The sequence below is a fragment of the Eptatretus burgeri genome, chromosome 5 (assembly GCF_056783735.1).
Source record: "Eptatretus burgeri isolate ZD-2024b chromosome 5, Ebu_testis_v1, whole genome shotgun sequence".
Lineage (NCBI taxonomy): Eukaryota > Metazoa > Chordata > Myxini > Myxiniformes > Myxinidae > Eptatretus > Eptatretus burgeri.
Genome location: NC_140965.1, coordinates 53,852,573 through 53,871,623, shown reverse-complemented (window position 1 = coordinate 53,871,623; position 19,051 = coordinate 53,852,573). Strand labels below are relative to the sequence as shown.

Below are 19,051 nucleotides of genomic sequence, written 5' to 3'. Positions count from 1 at the left end.
CCACCACTCCACCCCTCCCCTCCTCCTCCCGTCCCACCCTCCTCCTCTCCACCCCTCCTCCTCCCCTCCCGTCCTCCTCCACTCCTCCCTCCACCCCTCCTCTCCTCCCTCCACCCCTCCTCTCCTCCCTCCACCCCTCCTCTCCTCCTCCCTCCACCCCTCCTCTCCTCCCCTCCCGTCCTCCTCCACTCCTCCCTCCACCCCTCCTCTCCTCCCCTCCCGTCCTCCTCCACTCCTCCCTCCACCCCTCCTCTCCTCCCTCCACCCCTCCTCTCCTCCCGTCCTCCTCCACCCCTCCTCCCGTCCTCCTCCACCCCTCCTCTCCTCCCGTCCTCCTCCACCCCTCCTCTCCTCCCGTCCTCCTCCACCCCTCCTCTCCTCCCGTCCTCCTCCACTCCTCCCCTCCACCCCTCCTCCTCCCGTCCTCCTCCACACCTCCTCTCCTCCCGTCCTCCTCCACCCCTCCTCTCCTCCCGTCCTCCTCCACCCCTCCTCTCCTCCCGTCCTCCTCCACCCCTCCTCTCCTCCCGTCCTCCTCCACCCCTCCTCTCCTCCCGTCCTCCTCCACCCCTCCTCTCCTCCCGTCCTCCTCCACCCCTCCTCTCCTCCCGTCCTCCTCCACCCCTCCTCTCCTCCCGTCCTCCTCCACCCCACCTCCCGTCCTCCTCCACCCCTCCTCTCCTCCCTCCACCCCTCCTCTCCTCCTCCACCCCTCCTCTCCTCCCGTCCTCCTCCACCCCTCCTCTCCTCCCGTCCTCCTCCACCCCTCCTCTCCTCCCGTCCTCCTCCACCCCTCCTCTCCTCCCGTCCTCCTCCACTCCTCCCCTCCTCCCCTCCCCAACCTCCACTCCTCCCCTCCTCCCCTCCCCAACCTCCACCTCCCTCTGCTTTTCCACCAAGGATTTCCGGCGCATCACCCCCATCTCATCTCTCAGCGATGTGCCCTCTCTCCCGGCGGGACAGAGAATGGCAATATAACGTGTGGACAGCAATTAGCGAATTTCCCAATACAACGTGTTACGGATTCTGGAGGATCCGAGTAATGGAGGCGACGCGCTTTTTATTACCTCATTCGGAGCCCGAGGAATGAAACGTTTTCCACAGAACAACCTCCTGGAAACGAACCGGGATCTCCACAGGACGCTCTCCATTAATGTCATCATGTATCGCTCACACACACACACACACACACACACACACACACACACACACACACACACACACACACACACACACACACACGACCTGCACCTTGCACGATCGACAAGGATTCACGACCCGAACGTTGCCTCAGATTTTACAAATCAACGTCATGAACGGACCGTTTCACTCCAAGTACATCCAATTCAATATATATATATATATATATATATATATATATAAAAATAAATATTTTTTTTATACACATATATAAATATATAATTACACATTTATAAATATGTATATACACAAAATAAATATTTTTTTTATACACATATATAAATATATATTTTTTTATACACATATATAAATATATAATTACACATTTATAAATATGTATATATACACAAAAAAAATATATATATATATATTTTTTTTTTTTTTATACACATATAATTACACATATATAAATATGTATATATACACAAAATAAATATTTTTTTTTTTATACACATATATATATATATACACAAAATAAATATTTTTTTTTATACACATTTCTAATTACATATATATAAATATGTATATATACACAAAATAAATATTTTTTTTTATACACATATATAAATATATAATTACATATATATATATATATATATATATATATATATATATATATATATATATATATATATATATATATATATATATATATATATATATATATGTGAAGCAGCGATTCCAACAAAAGAAGGCGATCGTGCTCTACCTGAGTGAGGTTCCTTGTTGTTTGTGCCTCTCTCTCTGTGTCTCTCTGTCTCTCTGTCTCCCTCACTCTTCCACCGTATTCTCTTCGCTCTCCCAAACAGCCGCTCCCGCAAGATGAGCTTCTCAGCTCTCCCCGCTCTTCTGTCTGCTTTCTCAAATTCCCATCCCCAGCTATCATTGACGGTGCGCCGGCTCCATCACGGAAATTCCCTGCGATCCCGATCACACAAAAGGATCCTCTGCTCGGCGGATCTTGGTCCTCTTCGTTCCGTCGCCTTCTCCGCGCTCCGTATGATTTAAAGCCCTTTTCACCTCGTGCGCGAAATAATATCGCGAGGAGCGACCGAGTGCACCGAGGCTATACAGAGCCCCTTCGATAGTCCACGTGAGCGTGCGTGATGACGTCCCTGCCGATGGTTAGGCCACGCCTCCGAGGCGGAGCTTGGGAGCCTCGGCGTGAGACGTTGAGTGGACTGGCTCTGCACGAACGACTTTCGCCCGTTACCTGCGTCCGTCTTCCCTCCAAATCACTTCCCCGTTTCGATCCTTCTGCCTCGACAAGCGGAAGTTTTCGTTTTTCAACCGCGGACGGCCAGGACGACCCCACTTACGAAGCCCAGGAACTTGGAACTTGGAACTCCAACGGCAGATTGACACGCTCAAGTCACGAGTTCACACCTCGTCGGCGTCGGCAGGTCGATCCCACGCACGTTCCCGCGGGACGCCGGGGATTCCATCGCCAACCATCAAGGTTATAAACAACAGACACGGTGCACGAGGGAATCGCGACGTCACAGCACGTACGGGGATACAGGTGTGCGAGTGATGGACACCTGAAGCGGGTTGGACATGGTCAAGCCGCTGCCTCGTGGGCTCCTTGACGCCGTGCTGGTCGTGGGAGCACTGGAGGAGGAGGTTCAAGCGGCTGCCCTCCTGTCGGTACGGATGTGCCTGGAAACGGGCACACTCTGGGAAACTTTTGCCAACTTTCCTTAAGTTTTGTGTTTATCGCCACGTGTAATTAAAGGGTGTGTGTGTGTGTGTGTGTGTGTGTGTGTGTGTGTGTGTGTGTGTGTGTGTGTGTGTGTGTGTGTCCGTTTCATCTCCAACTCTGTTGAAACCTTCAAAACATTCCACCTACTCATGAGAGAAACGAATCCTTGATAATACCTGGAATGTCGTATTGCAAGTTCAGCACACCTGTGGCACGTTCGGTCACGTGTTTTATACCAAAAAAAAAAAAAAAAAAGGACGTGACTGACCAGGACAGGTATGCATGCACACTGTGTGTGAGATCTTATTGTCACGTTAAAACAAATGGTTGTGTTGTCACGTGTGTTCGCAGGATCATCTTCCCAAGGTGCTCAAACCTGTAGTTCTCGATGTCTTGGTGCCTCCATTTACCATCAACGAAGTAACGTCTCAAAAATCGAATGGAACTTCCAGACAAATGGCTCGGTAATCCGAACTATTCTCAAAATCCTCTTCTTCCCTTCCTTGTAGAACCGGTTTTGACGTCGGCGAGAACTCCTCAACATCCGTCGTGATACGTCCGTTTCCACGTCGCCGTTTCCCGCCACCACTCGCCAATCTCTCCACATATTGCGATATGTAGGCCAAACCGACGGGCCAACTAATTGCTCGATCCGGCGGTTTCGTTACACCGAACCGACTCAATCCGTGGACTGGTTACTGTAACGAAGAATGCCGAGCTCACGTCCATCGGAGAGGGCAGTGTCATGGTCACCGCGCCAAGCTTCACGTCCTCAATATAATTATTCCGGTTATCAATGAAGATTTCCGTCTGTTGTCCCCAATTGGTTGTGTGGTGTCGGGAGGAGTCTTCCCTGGCTTACTCGCCGTGTGGGACCTCGTTTTTCCTCCCTTCCCTCGTTAGACAGAGCAATGTGGACTTTTCCCGTGTGTTTGCATGAGGAAGGATTCATTCAGTGTCCTCCTGGATGTTGTTAGGTCTTCTTTTTCTTTTCCTTCTTCTTTTTTTTTTATAACTTCTCACACTGGGTCTCACATTCCAATTTATTTAGTTTTGCGGGGTTTTTTTGTGCCGATACAACCTTGGGCGATTTATCATTTCAGATGCTCGACCGAATATCACGTTGTCCCGCAGATCCAGAATGCTGCTGAACTTGTGTGACGTGTTTTTATAACCTTTGCTCATAATGTGCTTGAAGTGTGACAGAGCACATGTTAGGGTGCACACCTGGAGCTATGCTTCGGGATATCCACGACTTCCTTACTCCCTACTAGCAAATACAACTGGTCGCTTTGCTGATGGGAATATTAAGGGTAGGGGGAGGTAAGGGAGAGAGGAGGGTGAGAGGAGGAGAGGAGAGGATAGGGTGAGGGGTGAGGGAGGAATGGGAGCGAGGAAGGGGTGGGTGCGAGGAAGGGGTGGGTGCGAGAAAGGGGTGGGAGCGAGGAAGGGGTGGGAGCGAGGAAGGGGTGGGAGCGAGGAAGGGGTGGGAGCGAGGAAGGGGTGGGAGTGAGGAAGGAGGGGTGAGCAAGGAAAGGGAGAGGAAACGAAGGGGTGGGAGCGAGGACTGAGGTGGGAGTGAGGAAGGGGTGGGAGCGAGGAAGGGGAGGGAGCGAGGAAGGGGTGGGAGCGAGGAAGGGGTGGGAGCAAGGAAGGAGTGGGAGCAAGGAAGGGGGGAGTGAGGAAGGGGTAGGGGTGAGAGTGAGGAAGGAGGGGTGAGCAAGGAAGGGGGTGAGCAAGGAAGGGGTAGGGGTGGGAGTGAGGAAGGGGGGAGCAAGGAAGGGGTAGGGGTGTGAGCAAGGAAGGGGGTGAGCAAGGAAGGGGTGGGAGGGCAACGAAGCAAGGAAGGGGTGGGACCGAGGAAGGAGGGGGAACAATGAAGGGGTGGGAGCCAGGAAGGAGGGGAGTGAGGACTGAGGGGGCAAGGAAGGAGGGGGAAGCAAGGAAGTGATGGGAGCAAGGAAGGAGGTGGGGTGGAGAAGTGAGGAGGGGTGGGGGAAGGGAAGGCAGTGTGAGGGGAAGGGAGAGGCAGGCAGTGTGAGGGGAGGGCGAGGGAAGGCAGTGTGAGGGGAGGGCGAGGGAAGGCAGTGTGAGGGGAGGGCGAGGGAAGTCAGTGTGAGGGGAGGGCGAGGGAAGGCAGTGTGAGGGGAGGGCGAGGGAAGGCATTGTGAGGGGAGGGTGAGGGAAGGCATTGTGAGGGGAGGGTGAGGGAAGGCAGTGTGAGGAGCGGGTGAGGGCAGGCAGAGGGGAGTGTGAGGGGAGGGGGAGGGAAGGATGTGAGGGGAGGGCAAGAAAAGGGTGTGAGGGGAGGGCGAGGGAATGCAGTATGAGTGGAGGGTCTGTCCAAGCGTAACCACCATCTCGACACATCCGGAAATAACCACTGTCCATACACGTATGGAGATAACCTCATCCAGATACATTCAGAGACAGAAAGAGGGAGACAGAGGTGTGGGATGATGCTGCATTGCATTAGGAGGGGGTGAATTGAGGCTGGGACCAAGAGAGAGAGGGGTTGGGGTATTTGGGGTCCAGGAGTTGGAGAATTTTATGCTTTATGAAAAAAAAACCACACACACACACACACACACACACACACACACACACACACACACACACACACACACACACACACACACACACACGCACGTTGTGTGACGGGTGGAAAAAAAATTCTCTGTAATTGAGAAAACACGTTAATACGGCGAACGGCTTGGAAATTGCGTGTTATCAGATGTATTTCTCTTTGAAACCCACAAAGAGAAACCATTTATAGCCTTTGTAAAGCACCGAGTCGTATAAAATAACCAATTGCTTTAGAAACGGCCATGAGGACAAAGGAAATGTGATCGCTTATATGCTGCTGAGGTTAAAAATTAAAACCTCCAACATACGGTTGAAACTTTGCCACTACGGTGCCCGCGTAACCAAGCATGCAGGTATAAACACACACCCGCGGAGAGTCCTTAAATTACACATCCAGCTAGAAGGGCACTCTGTAGAGCGCATTCCTTTGCCGTGCAATGCCTGATCTAATAAAACATATCAGGCCCAATAAATATATAATTTTTAGCCCTATCTCTCAATTGTGAAGAATCACTTTTAAAATTCTAGTAGTCGTATCTGGATCTTCACCAAAATCTAATCAGTTTGCCCTCGTTACACACCAAACCTGCCCACTAAATTTCATCTGAATCTGTCCACTCCTTTTTTGAGATATCGTGCACACAAACAAACAGACAGACAGGTGCGAAAACATAACCTCCTTCCACCTTCGGTGTCGGAGGTATACCCATATATGTACCTCTACCTTGCAGCAACTGCCGACTGTACATCCTGATCGGGACATGAAACGCAAACTGTACTGATGTCGACTCTCGGGCTCTCGGCAAGCGGCCTAAGCACTCAAGCAAGCACTCCAATTAAATGGTTGGCAAGTGATAGTGATGTCCAAACTATGTTTGAATTAGACAAATGAACTCTTATTTAGGAGTCAGAACTGCTGCTAAGTTCATTTCTGGAGCTTAAGTTTTGTAATTTTGTTTAGTTTAAGAGATTTTCAATGTTAGGGCATGGTCAGAAATGAAATAAAGTCACATGAACACTGGCGTCTCCAGGTGTTTATAAACATTGCAATGTATCCTGTGATTCATAGTTATGATGAACAGGCATTCGATAATATGAGTGAGGAAAGTTTAAAAAAAAAACCAAAAAAACTTTGTCGCTCAGAAATAGTTGCAGCCTGTTCCAAGTCAAGGTATGGTTGAGCAGACCAAAAAAACATGCTGGCTTCAGACCCCAGCGAGGTAACCCAAGATACACCTTAAGACCCCAGAGAGCGAGGTGGCCGAGGAGCTCCCGATAAAGGATATAATTAAATAAGGCCGTTAATTATCTTCAAAAGGGGTGTTTTAATTAATCAAAACACCCAATTTTCACTCTTGCACTTACTAGGAGTTTTCTTAGTACGTCTGCAAAGTTTCAGGCTGCTAGGTTTTATGGTTTTGGAGTTATGGGGGGAGACGCACGCGCATGCACGCGCACACACACTAACATTTACTATATAGAAGAAAAGTACATCCCTGTGCATTCCGACATGTTAATACATCCCCAAGCGAATCCACAAACAAAGCTGGGTAATTAATGCATTGTGATAACACTCATGCATCGGCGTGATGATCAGAACACAGATTATCTTGGACTCGAGTTTTTCACGAGTCCTGAGAAAAAGCAAAGCCTGAGCATCTCAGGGTGCTCTGGGCACATCGTTTTGTACATGTTCCATGGTACGGCTTTGACCTTGCAGACGCCGATCATTTCGGAAACCAAAAGCTGAAAAGGTCTTCGGGACAACGTCCGATGCCAAAGAGCTCACCGAGAGCCAAGATGTTAGCGTGCCACGTGAGCTGAACCTTGCTGGCATACCCTTGCTTTGTTTCCCAGGTATGCTGAAACGTTACGATATTTTGATGACAAAGTTAATTTCAACATATACATTCTTACGCGACATCTCTTGAGCCAACTCGTTGGCAGATTGTTATATCTTGAGCTGATGGCAGTTGCTGACTTGATGTCGGCCATAATAATAATCAGCTTGTTTTGGCTGGCATAAGATGTTACAACTGTTTGCTCGAACATGTTTGGTGGGAATTTGTTTCGAACCGATTATGACGTTGCAGAAATTTTCCATTTACCAATCGACTGTCACCGGTGGTGCCAAAACACCACAAGAAAAGATTCACTTCTAGTTTCTGCCAGTTTGATTTTTGATAAGGGATTTATTTTACCGAAGAAGCCAGTTTGTAGATAACCCCTGTGGGGGGGGGGGGGGGAGTGCAGAATTTGACCTCTTTTAGTAATTATCTGAATATAGTGGGAAAGTTGGAGGTTAGAGGGCATTTCGGGACGTGTGTGTGCGTGTGTGCGCATGCGTTGTTCAGGATAGGAGAGCAAAGGATTTTTTTTTTTTTCACGAACTTTGTTTTGCATTTGATGAGGGGAAAGCACTTGTGTTGATTCGATGATCCTTTTCATGTCTCAAATGGTTGTCATTTCGGTTTCTCCTTTGTCTTTCCAACATTTTTGCACACGGAATAAATACGTCCGTCCTCTGCTATGCGATTTGAAATACGATAGCAATGTCATATTTTTTTTTTGAAACAATGACGCATAATATTATTTCTGTACATCCATTTTGGCCCGAAAATTGTCTTTCCATTGGAGAAGCTCATTTCATGCTCTGATTGTGTCTTTATTTGCTTTGATATTAAAAGAGTAAAGTAAAGTGTTTTTTTTTTTTACATCAGATTCAAAACCCACTTATTTTCAACTTTATGCTTTATTGTGAGAGTGAAGAAGAGCGTTCGGACGGTAGTGAGGCAGGCCGCAGGGGTCTTTCACTCGGACAGTGGTTGATAATCCCCCCCGAAAGATGGTGGTGTCAGAAATTTTTCCGATTCCTCGAAGCAGTGGCGATGGAGGGTGATTGTATACATGCATAGTGATGTCTGTGATCGAGTCTTGTGAAAAACTGCATGTGCTGTTGATGTTTGATTATTTCTCACCTTACCAACCCTCTTCATCCACCCCCCTCCACACCCCCAAACAGTACAGTATATTAAATATATATATACTCACGACTCTTTCCTCCTTCACCCAGTGAAATTTTGTTGATAAACTATTTTGCTGAATTAATGTGGTATTGATAGAGTACAGGCATGATGGTTCAAGTCACCTCCGAACATGCCAGCTGTTTGTCACTCCGCAGAGGGGCTTTGCCTACAAGTACAACGTCCGGAAGACTCGTTCCACAGCCTCGTGTTCACTGATGTGGATGGAAATCGCACATATGGTGTGGTTCTCACTTTCTGGAGGCCAGTACAGGTGAGCTTACATTTAGATGCCGTGCAGATCGGTTCATCATGTACATGATTAACTCGAAGCAGAGTGTAATTTTATTGATTAAAATGCTTATTCTTTCAAAAATGAAGCCATCTGTACTCATGAAAGGCAGTGTGCGTGCGTGCGTGCGTGCGTCCTCCTTAACTCCAAAACCATAAAGCCAAGCATTCTGAAACTTTGCATGCCCACGAAGAAATCTCCAAGGAAGTGCATGAGTGAAAATTGGGTGTTTGGGTTTATTAAAACACCCCTTTTGAAGGCGGTTAATGGCCTTATTAATTTGTATCCTTCGTCAGGTGGTCCTCGGCCACCTCACTGCCTCGGTGTTTCCTGTGTGACCTCGCCGGGGTCTGAAAACGTGGCATACCATGTTTTTTCACGTGCTCAACCTTAATTTTACTTGGAACAAGCTGTTTATCATAGCGACGAATCACTGGGTACATCGCAACGCTTATAAACGCCGGGAGACGTCAGCTTTTGTTGTTTGATTTCATTTCCGCACATGCAATCGCCACAAGTATCTCTTAAACTAAGAAGAATTACAAAGTTAAGCTCCAGAATCGAACTTATAAGCAGTTCTGACTCCGAGAAAAGTGTTCATTTGTCCAATTCGGACATATGTGACATTGTGGGCGTCTCCAGGAGGTGTATGTTGAATATGACGGTTCGGGGATTGCCAATTGCGTGCCAAGGGAGCCGTTTCATGTCGACCGTTTTGTTGGAGTGCTTGCTTGAGTGCTTAAGCCACTTGGCGAGCACTCTTCAAGCTGCTTGGTTGTTGGTTTTGAGAAAAAGTACACGTGTTTTCAATCTCGCATCGATCAGACGCACGTTTCCACCTTTTTGGGGTCCCGCGGTGCCATGTGGTTGGTGCCTCGGGAGGTGTCCCATCCACTGAAAATGTGCAATTTTATTTTTACAGAACATCGCTTTATTTAACCGTTTTGTGTGATCTCCTTTTGTAATCCATCTCTCACTTCGACATCGATACATAATAATAATAAAAAAACGATAAGGTCCATGTGACCAGGTGTCCGCCTTGTTTGTTCGAGCTGTGTTGGCAATGAGTATAGGTAAACGTTTTGTGTTCTGTGGCTTGATACATTTTTAATTGAATTTCGTTAATTAGCCACTTTAAATCCTCTATCAAAGAACACTGTTTCAAGGTAAATCTTTGTGTTTGTCATTTCTATTTCCTTGATGCGTGTGTACATTCGCACGTGTGTGAATGTATATAAGCTGTACTCCCACAATGGCATTTGGCACCGGTGTGTGTGTTATTGGTTGTTGGTAGTTGGGTGTTATGTATGTGTGTGTGTGTGTGTGTGTGTGTGTGTGTGTGTGTGTGTGTGTGTGTGTGTGTGTGTGTGTGTGTGTGTGTGTGTGTGTGTGCGTGCGTGCGTGCGTGCGTGCGCGCGTTTGCTTGGTTTCTTCATATGTGGGTTTCAGAATGTGGAATGGAGTCCTCCCAAGGTGGGCTCAAAGTATCCACCTTCATTTCAGTAAGGGGTCACGACTCATGGACCAATCTGTGAAGTTTTCTGTTCTCAAAGTTTTGTGCCGAGGGCTCTCTTAAGGATCGATACTGAGCCCTGGACGGCTTCTATCTGTAGTTTGTTTGTTATAATATTCCCAGGGATGGTTTTTAATATCTCCGTGAGGTTCTTTATCATCATTCCCGTAGCTCCAACTATCACCGGTATAACTTTGGTATTCTTCAGCTTCCAGGATCTTTTCACTTCATTCTTGAGGTCTTGGTATTTGGTCATTTTCTTGATTTCCGCATCGTTTACTCCAAAATCACTGGTATTAACACCTCAATAAGCAATGCCTTCTTCTCTCTTGTTTTTGTACCCAAGGTCGCAACGCTTTGTTTTTCATGTTCACGCTCTATGGGATCATTAGGTCGTACGTGAGCGGTACCTCCATGTTTTCAGTCCATGCTTTTGGGTAATATTCCCACAAATTTTCTGGAACTGGGAAAGCAAAGTTTTTTGCAGATGTGCCTCTGGTTAACATTACAAATTCTGATGTGTCGTTGTGTGTACAGCTATTCTGACGTGAGATTTTTTTTTTTACCTCCGCCGCCAAAGGTGAACGAGGTTATGTTTTCACCCCTTTCTGTCTGTCTGTGTGCAGGATATCTCAAAAAGTTGTTGACAGATCCGGATGAAATTTTGTGGACAATTTCAGTGTGTGAGAACAACGAACTAATTAGATTTTGGTGAAGATCCGGATCCGGATCCTACCACTAGAATATTAAAGTGATTCTTCACCATTGAGAGATAGGGCCAAAAAGGATATAGAGCACGATATCTCAATAAGTTGTGGACACATTCGGACGAAACTTGGTGGACAAGTTGGGTGTGTGAGAAGGACGAATTGATTCGATTTTGGAGAAGATCCAACTCCTAGAATTTTGAAGGTGATTCTGCACCATTGAGAGATCGGGCTCAAAAACGATATAGTACTGTAAAGCATGATATTTCAAAAATGTATTGGGCCTGATATGTTCTCGTGGATCAGGCATTACGTGGTGGTGGAATGCACTCCACCAGATGCCCTTCTAGTTATCCTGCCCCCCCCCCTCAGAGGGAGGGAGCGGGACATTGTAATTGTCCGGTTTGTTTGTCTGTCTGTCTGTTAACAACTTTATTGCAAAACGGTTTTAGCAAACACTATCAAATTTAATCCACAGGTGGGCAATGAACCTTGGACGACCCCATTAACTTTTCGGTCCAATTTGATTAAAGGTCAAGGTCACGAAAAGATCAAAATCGTTTTTCGCTCATAACTTCGTCAATAAATGGGTGGGATTTGTTGTGCCTGGCACCACTTGTTATATTTGTGTTTGGTCATTAAGCATAACATATCACTCTCTTTGGTAATGCTACCTCTACCCCTCACCTTTCTCTTTTTTTTTTTCTCCATCTCCCCCCCCCCACCACTCTCTCTGTCTGTCCCCTCTTCACTCCCCCCTTCAAATATAATGCAGCCCTCTCCTCCTACACCTCTGTCGTTCTCTCTCTCACTCTCTCTCGCACTCTCTCTCACACACCCCTCCCTCCTGCAGTGTATAGCAACATTTCGTGAGGTGTTGTTCTCCCCTCCTCCACCCACCTTCCTTGCTTTTGTCCCCTTCCTAGGGAAGCTTCCCCTTCTTCACTCACTCATCGCTTCCCCTACCTCCTCTCCCCACACCTCCTTCCCTCCGTCCTCTCTGCCTTCTCTCCCCCTCTGTCTCTCCCTCTCTCTTTCTCCACCCCCTCCCCCTTCACACCCCCATCAGTGAAGCGACGGGTTGTATAATTGCTAGTTTATAAATGAAGTTTAAAAACAAATTTTTTGTGTTACACATTGCACGTAGACATTCTTTGACAAACTTCGACTTGGATTTCCTTGGAGGATTTAAGCAGAGAACATTTCGTGCAGCCTATGACGTGAAATAGCGACGATCGACAGCGGTTTTCACATTTGTACGGAGCAGAAAATGACCACGGATTAAAGGTCTCGTTAAAATGTACTTCCTTGTCAGAATGAACCTGATCTTTGAAATGACTCGGCTGTGGCCCGCTTTCCTGCGCGTGCGGAGAGTGGGGGTCATTTCCTGTGCCCCAATGTATGAAATGCTGGACGCACTGCAGTGTTTGAAGCACATTCCAAGGCCTGAAATGGTCGTCACTGCTTGTAAATTGGTAGATAATGCCGATATTTATAAACGACAGCCTGTGTTGGTTATTATCCAAAGCTCCTCCAACATTGCATGTACCACCACCAGGACCTTCTGCTAAGAAAACTGGTATTTCATGGTGAATTGTCCATTTATTTCGGTTTTAGCTTTGTCAAGTACGTGTGTGTGTGTGTGTGTGTGTGTGTGTGTGTGTGTGTGTGTGTGTGTGTGTGTGTGTGTGTGTGTGTGTGTGTGTGTGTGTGTGTGTGTGTGTGTGTGTGTGTGTGTGTGTGTGTGTGTGTGTGTGTGTGTGTGTGTGTGTGTGTGTCTCTTTTTATCACAACATATGGGCCTTAGTACTACTGCAACGTATGAACCAGTGCATCTATTGGCAATGTGCAATGGCTTGTGCGATGCTTTAAACAAAAGGCTTTGTCCATTAAACCCCTCGAACCTTTGGGTGGTGTTTCAATCTTTCTGCCAAATGGCTCGTCTGCACCCGATGAAGATTGCCGAACGTACAAAGACACATTCTTGTGATAATTCTCAAAAAATGTTTGAACACAATGAGTAGGATTGGAGAACTATCATGCACTGTATGTATGTGCATCTACTCATGTATATATCAAGTGGTGGAGGTGGATGTGCAGCATGTGCAGTCAGTGGATGATGTGCAGTGGGTGCAGGCATTGCTGGAGGTGCAGCGGGTACAGGCACTGCTGGAGGTGCAGTGTGTGCAGGCAGTGGCAGAGGTGCAGTGCTGGAGGTGCAGTGGGTGCAGTCAGTGGTGAAGGTGCAGTGTGTGCAGGCAGTGGTGGAGGTGCAGCTTACAGATATTGGTTGACGTGAGGTATGGGAGACAGTTTTTGTGGGTGATGAGACAATTAAATATGTAGATTCTTCATTCTGCAAGAAGGATCGTAGACATATAATTCTGTGTAGTTTTGAAGGAGCAGGAGTTGGGGACATTGAAGGAAGGGTAAACGATATTGCATGGGGTCATGGCAGGAAGAAGTTGGTTGTGGTACACGGAGGAGCGAATGATGTAGGGAAAGATTGCTCAGAGGTTTTGAAAAATAGATGTAGGATATTGGGTAAGTGGCTGAAAGCAAAGGGTTGTGAGGTCATGTTTTCTGGGATTCTTCTAAGATTAGGAAACAACAGAAATTATGAGCAGAGCAATAGATGTCAACCAATGGCTGGAAGAATGGTGTAGGGAGGAAGGTTTTGCATTTAAGAAGCAGTGGGAATCATTTAGGAGACAAAGGGAGTGTTTCTGGAATGATGGCCGTATATTTAATAGAAAGCGGACGGCAAGGTTTGCAGTGGGAATTGAGGAAGGAATTCAGGCTGTTTTAGGTCAGCGGAGGGTGAGGAAGCTATTATGGAAGGAACTGATGATGTAATTATGATGAGTAAGGCCAGGCAGGAAAATAGAATTTCAGGAACGGAAAACTTAAATGTATTCTACACCAATGCCAGGAGTTTTTAATAAAAAGACGGAAGAGCTTGAAGCCAAAGTGGATAGCGAGGAGTACGACATAGTTGCAGTGAGTGAGACATGTTTTAAGGAGGACAGTAACTGGAGGACAGGATTAGAAGGCCACAAGGTGTATTGGTGTGCTAGGAAGGAGAGAATAGGAGGAGGAGGAGCAATCTGGGGAAAGGACAGCATTGCATCAAGAGAAAGGGGTGACATTAAGGAGGGAATAAATGATGAGGATTCTGTATGGGTAGAGATTGGAAAAACAGTAAGATACTGGTAGAATGCTTTTATTTGGCTCTGGGTGTGAAGGAAGAGGAGGAAGGAGGAGTCCATGAAGCATTCAAAAGGGCATGTGGAAAGGGAAGAGTATTGATTTTGGGGGATTTTAACTTGCCAGGGATAGATTGAGTCCAGGAACAGGGAAAGGGCAGAGCAGATGAGGATTTCCGAGTTTTGGTCCAGGATTGCTGTTTAAACCAGTTTGTAGATAAGCCCACGAGGGGGAAGTGCAGTGTTTGACCTTTTCAGTAGCGATCCCAATATGCTAGAGAAGGAGGTCGGGAAGCATTTCGGAGCAAATGACCAAAATTTTGTGTGTGCAAAGATTCTGTTAAGGGTTACAGTTTAGGATAGTAGGGTAAGGCTATTAGATTTCAGGAAAGCAAACCCCAAAGGGTAGGAGGAGAGAATTGAGTGATGTAGATTGGGAGACTCGAACAACAGGACAATCAGCATCAGAGAAATGGGAGACCTTCAAGGAGTAAATGTGTGGAGTGCAGAGTAAGTACATTCCAATGAGGTGTAAAACTCGAAGTGGAAAGAGACCAGGGTGGTTGAGTAGTGAGATAAGGAACACTATTAAGGAGAAGCAGAAGGCATTTATTTGGTTTAAAATAACAGGACTGGAGTTAGATTTATATCACTCTCGGAGTAAAGAGAGTCAAGTTAAGAAAATAACTCGGCAAGCCAAAAGAGAGTATGAGAAGGACATTGCTAAGAATATTAAACATCACAGCAAGGCTTTCTTTAACTATATCAGGGGAAAAGAACAGGTGTGGGCCCATTCTGGAATAGTACCGGGAGAGTGGTTCCTGAGGAAAGTGAGATGGCAGGTTTATTAAACAGGTATTTTTCTTCAACTTTTACACAAGAACAGTCAGGAGAATTGCCAATAGCTGAGATTATCTATCGAGGAGGTGAGGAAGGGCTTTTACAGAAGATCCAGGTTGGAGTGGAGGAAGTAAAGGAAGAGCCAGGTAATCTAAGAGAAGATAAGGCTCCGGGTCCAGATAATATGCAAATGGGAGTACGGATGGAGGTGGCTGAGCAGGTATGCGAGATGTTTACGGATATTTTCACTCATTCACTGGAGTCAGGATGGGAAGAATGGTACTGGAGAAGAATTGGGAAACTACAGACCAGTTAGCTTGGCTTCAGTTGTGGGGAAGGTGTTGGAGACATTAATTAGGGACCAGATGAGGAACCATTTAAACAAATACAAACTAATTAAAGGTAGTCAGCATGGGTTTACCAAAGGTAGTTCCTGTTTAACAAATCTTTTCGAGTTCTATGAAGCAGTGTCTGATTGGGTGGATGAGGGAAAGGAAGTGGACATACAGTAGTATATCTAGACTTTCAGAAGGCATTTGATTAGGTCCCACATCGGAGGTTGTTAGACAAAGTGAGGGCTTGTGGAGTGGCTGGCCAGGTCGCTAATTGGATTGCAAACTGGCTTCATGGTAGGAAACAGAGTGGTTGGGAGGGAGGATGTCTTGCTGGGAGGATGTAAGTAGCAGGGTACCTTGGGGATCAGTACTCGGACCATTACTCTTCCTCATTTACACCAACAATTTGGATAATGGGGTAAAGAGTAAGCTTTCCAAATTTACAGATGACACAAAGCTTGGAGGTGAGGTGGATAGCAGAGGGGGTGGTGATCAGATTCAGGAAAGTATTGATACTTGTATGAATTGGGAAAAAGATTGGCAGATGGAATTTAACCTGAGCAAGTGTAAGGTGTTGGGGATGAGAGAAAACAATGAAAATAGAGATTACAGGATGCAAGGGGTAATTTTGGAGCGTGTCAAAGAAGGATCTGGAGCGGAGAAGGATCTGGGGGTGGTTATAAATATGGGAGGTAAGCAGGCAGGACAGTACCAGGCAGCTTTTAGTTGTGGGTTACGATAGGTAAAACAAATAGGGTTTTAGTTTGTATTCGGAAGGGGATCATTTATAAATCAAAAGAGGTGGTGTTAACATTGCACACGAACTAAGTGAAGCCACATCAAGAAGATTGTATGCAGTTTTGGTCACCACAGTTCAGGAAGGACATCGATTCCATAGAGAGGGTTCAGCGCAGGGCTACTAGATTGATTTCCGGGCCGAGCTCGACTCAGCTATGAGGAGCGGCTGAAGGAGACAGGGCTTTATACACTAGAAAGGAGGCGGTTACGAAGAGTTATGATAGAGATGTTTAAGGTAATGAAAGGTATGGATAAAATAAGTGCAGATGAATTATTCAACAGAGTAGACGGTGACAGAACCAGGGGCCAATGCCTGGGAGTAAAGAAGAGGAGAGTTAAGACGGTGGTAAAGCAGAGGACTTTCACTCAGAGAGTAGTTAATGCATGGAATGGTCTCCCTGGAAAGGTAGTGACAGCAGAAACAGATGATAAATTTAAATTAGAATTAGATAGGTACCTGGAAGTTATGGAGATAGAGGGGTATGGGGATGTTGACAGGACTTTTATGTGGTTCGAGCATTGATGGGTGATTGCGTGCATGTGTATGGAGTGCTGTTGGGGGTCTTGTCAAGGGGGGTTGTGTGGTTGATGTTGTATGTTTTTAACCAAGCCCATGCCCCCTCCCCTGAGGGGAAGGAGAAAAAGAAACAAGTTCAAATTGCGAACATACCCCGTGGGAGTTCATTCGTACAACTCTCAGGTGAGCGATAGCACGGATGACAGATAGTTTTGAAATTTGGTAAGATTTTCATCGTATCTGAAAAAGAAACCAGAACTCCTCACAAGAGTGAGGCTAATTTCATATCATCATTTGTGACTTAATTTTGCATTGGACATCGCCTGTCACATTAAAAAAATAAAAATTAACAATAATTTTAAGAAAATGGGCCGAAAGGGCCATTCCTTGGCCCAAAGGCCGCAATCGCACTTTGGGCTCAGTAACTGCCTGCGCATAAGTATTTAGTATATGCCTGTCAATTTTCATCGAATTCTGTTCACGAATAATGGAGAAATAGACGTTCAAATGAACTGTACACAAGAAAAGAGAGAACGCGAGCGGCGCTTATGCTTCAGTGACATTTGGCTCGGCGGCCGTAGGGTCTAAAAAATCTACGGCCACCAGCAATTATAGGGCGGCCGCAGTATTTCCACGGTCACACAATGTAGCAGTCACATATGTTTTTATTTTTCGGGTTTCCCAACCTTGACCGAACCCAGTACCTGCAGAGCCGAGCAGCCGCATGGCCGAGGAAGTCGCCATTGCAAGGCTTCTTCTTCCGCTTCCTCCTCTTCTTCTTCCATTTTTCTTCACGCGGCAGCCTGATTCAGCATTATCTTGTAAAACAAGTAATCTATAATCATGTACATTTTTCTCCTCATTGATAATTAATTAGTTCGGCGAAATGCGACCCCGAAACGATAAAAATGTTATCGGACAAAAAATTAACGGACATTGTGGGACTAACAAATCGAGTTATCGGAAGTTAACTGGTCCGATAACGATAAATGGAAGTTAACTTCTGATAATAGTCCGATAAAGTAAACTTCGATAATTATCTGTTATCGGATTATCGCTTTTGTGCCCAACACTGGTGGCAAACACCTATACTCCGATCTCTCGCGGTAGCGCACGGTGGACGCACGGTCGACGCAGACTGCCACGGAGGCCGTACGTAGGACGCACGGCGGGCGTAGGGGAACCGTGCGTCGACCCTGCGTTGCCCGCAGGTAGTCACACAGACCGCAAGGCCACCGTACGTTGAACACAGGGACGCCTTAGGACTACCCTACGGCGACCGTGGAAATAGTGCGGCCGCCGTAATTTTTTAGGGGTTGGCAAAATTTATTTTTCATTGATAAGAGCCTACGGCAGCCACACGAATAACACAAGCCCACCGTACGCCCTACGTACGGTCGACGTGGAACACATCTACGTCATGGCTATGGCTTGTCGGATTGCTACGGCCAACCTAGAAATGAAAAAGTTATAACTCTGTGCTTTAATTCCACAGAGACCCTTACGGCCTGTAAAAGATAGCCATATGCCCTAGGGCCACCCTGAGGCCACCTCAGAAACTCTGTGGCTGCCGCACGTTTCTGTCAATTCAGGGAGGGGGGTACGGCCGCTGTATCCTAGCCGTAGAGCAAATGTGAGTCATGCTTTAGACCCCATGGGGTGGAAGACCCTCGTAATAATAATTAATTGATTAAAATATTATTTACATTTTCTTCCTTGGATGTTGTGAAATTGGTATGGTGATGATGTCGTGCAGGCATGATAGGCTGAATGGCCTCCGTGTGTGTGTGTGTGTGTGTGTGTGTGTGTGTGTGTGTGTGTGTGTGTGTGTGTGTGTGTGTGTGTGTGTGTGTGTGTGTGTGTGTGTATGTATGTATGTATGTATATATATATGTGTATATCATATCCATACATCCAATGGGACCACACTCTGTGCAAAGCAATGGTGCTGCCCAAGCAGTCTGCTTGGCTATTGGACACAATCCTGGATAGGTCGCCACTCCGACACAGGATACCAGCAAGCTGGCACTCATTTTGCCGACCTCAGAAGGATCATCACACCATTTGAAAGCCTTTATCCCTGAGCAGGGGTCAGCTTTTTGCAGGCACCAATCATGGTTTCCTTTGTTGTGGCAATGTTTTTACGGCCACATTCCCTTCCTGACGCCAACCCTTTAGTTGCCTTCGACCCAGCAGGGATAATTACCAGTATACTGGTGCTCATTTTCCCGACCTTCGGAAGGATGACAGGCTGAGTCAACCCCCTGATGCTAACTCAGCGGCCAGCAGGGCTCGAACTCAGGACCATGAGGATCCCAAGCCACCGCCTAAA

The 19,051-nt window shown here is 46.6% G+C and overlaps 2 protein-coding genes across 18 annotated transcripts in view; one reads left to right on the top strand and one right to left on the bottom strand.

Moving 5' to 3' along the window:
* LOC147026448 (focal adhesion kinase 1-like) overlaps positions 1 to 2,250 on the bottom strand; it is a 168,193-nt gene extending 165,943 nt beyond the window's left edge. For 4 of the 14 annotated variants that reach the window (XM_085881873.1, XM_085881880.1, XM_085881875.1 and 1 more), the window contains exon 1: positions 1,910 to 2,242. In XM_085881873.1, the coding sequence (XP_085737999.1) occupies positions 1,910 to 2,086 (177 nt within the window). In that variant the 5' untranslated portion in view covers positions 2,087 to 2,242. Of the gene's footprint in view, positions 1 to 1,909 lie in introns of all 14 variants that reach the window. The other 10 variants (XR_015058348.1, XR_015058349.1, XR_015058351.1 and 7 more) reach the window with 6 other exon arrangements.
* Positions 2,251 to 2,378: 128 nt separating this feature from the next.
* The window catches only part of DENND3 (DENN domain containing 3), a 127,974-nt gene continuing 111,301 nt past the window's right edge, over positions 2,379 to 19,051 (top strand). For 2 of the 4 annotated variants that reach the window (XR_015058346.1, XR_015058345.1), the window contains exons 1-4: positions 2,379 to 2,847; positions 3,254 to 3,366; positions 7,209 to 7,345; positions 8,670 to 8,785. Coding sequence is in view for 2 of the 4 variants with exons in the window: in XM_085881871.1 (XP_085737997.1) it covers positions 2,758 to 2,847; positions 3,254 to 3,366; positions 7,209 to 7,345; positions 8,670 to 8,785 (456 nt within the window). In the remaining 2 variants the exon portion in view is untranslated. The remainder of the gene's footprint in view (positions 2,848 to 3,253; positions 3,367 to 7,208; positions 7,346 to 8,669; positions 8,786 to 19,051) is intronic. The other 2 variants (XM_085881871.1, XM_085881872.1) reach the window with 2 other exon arrangements.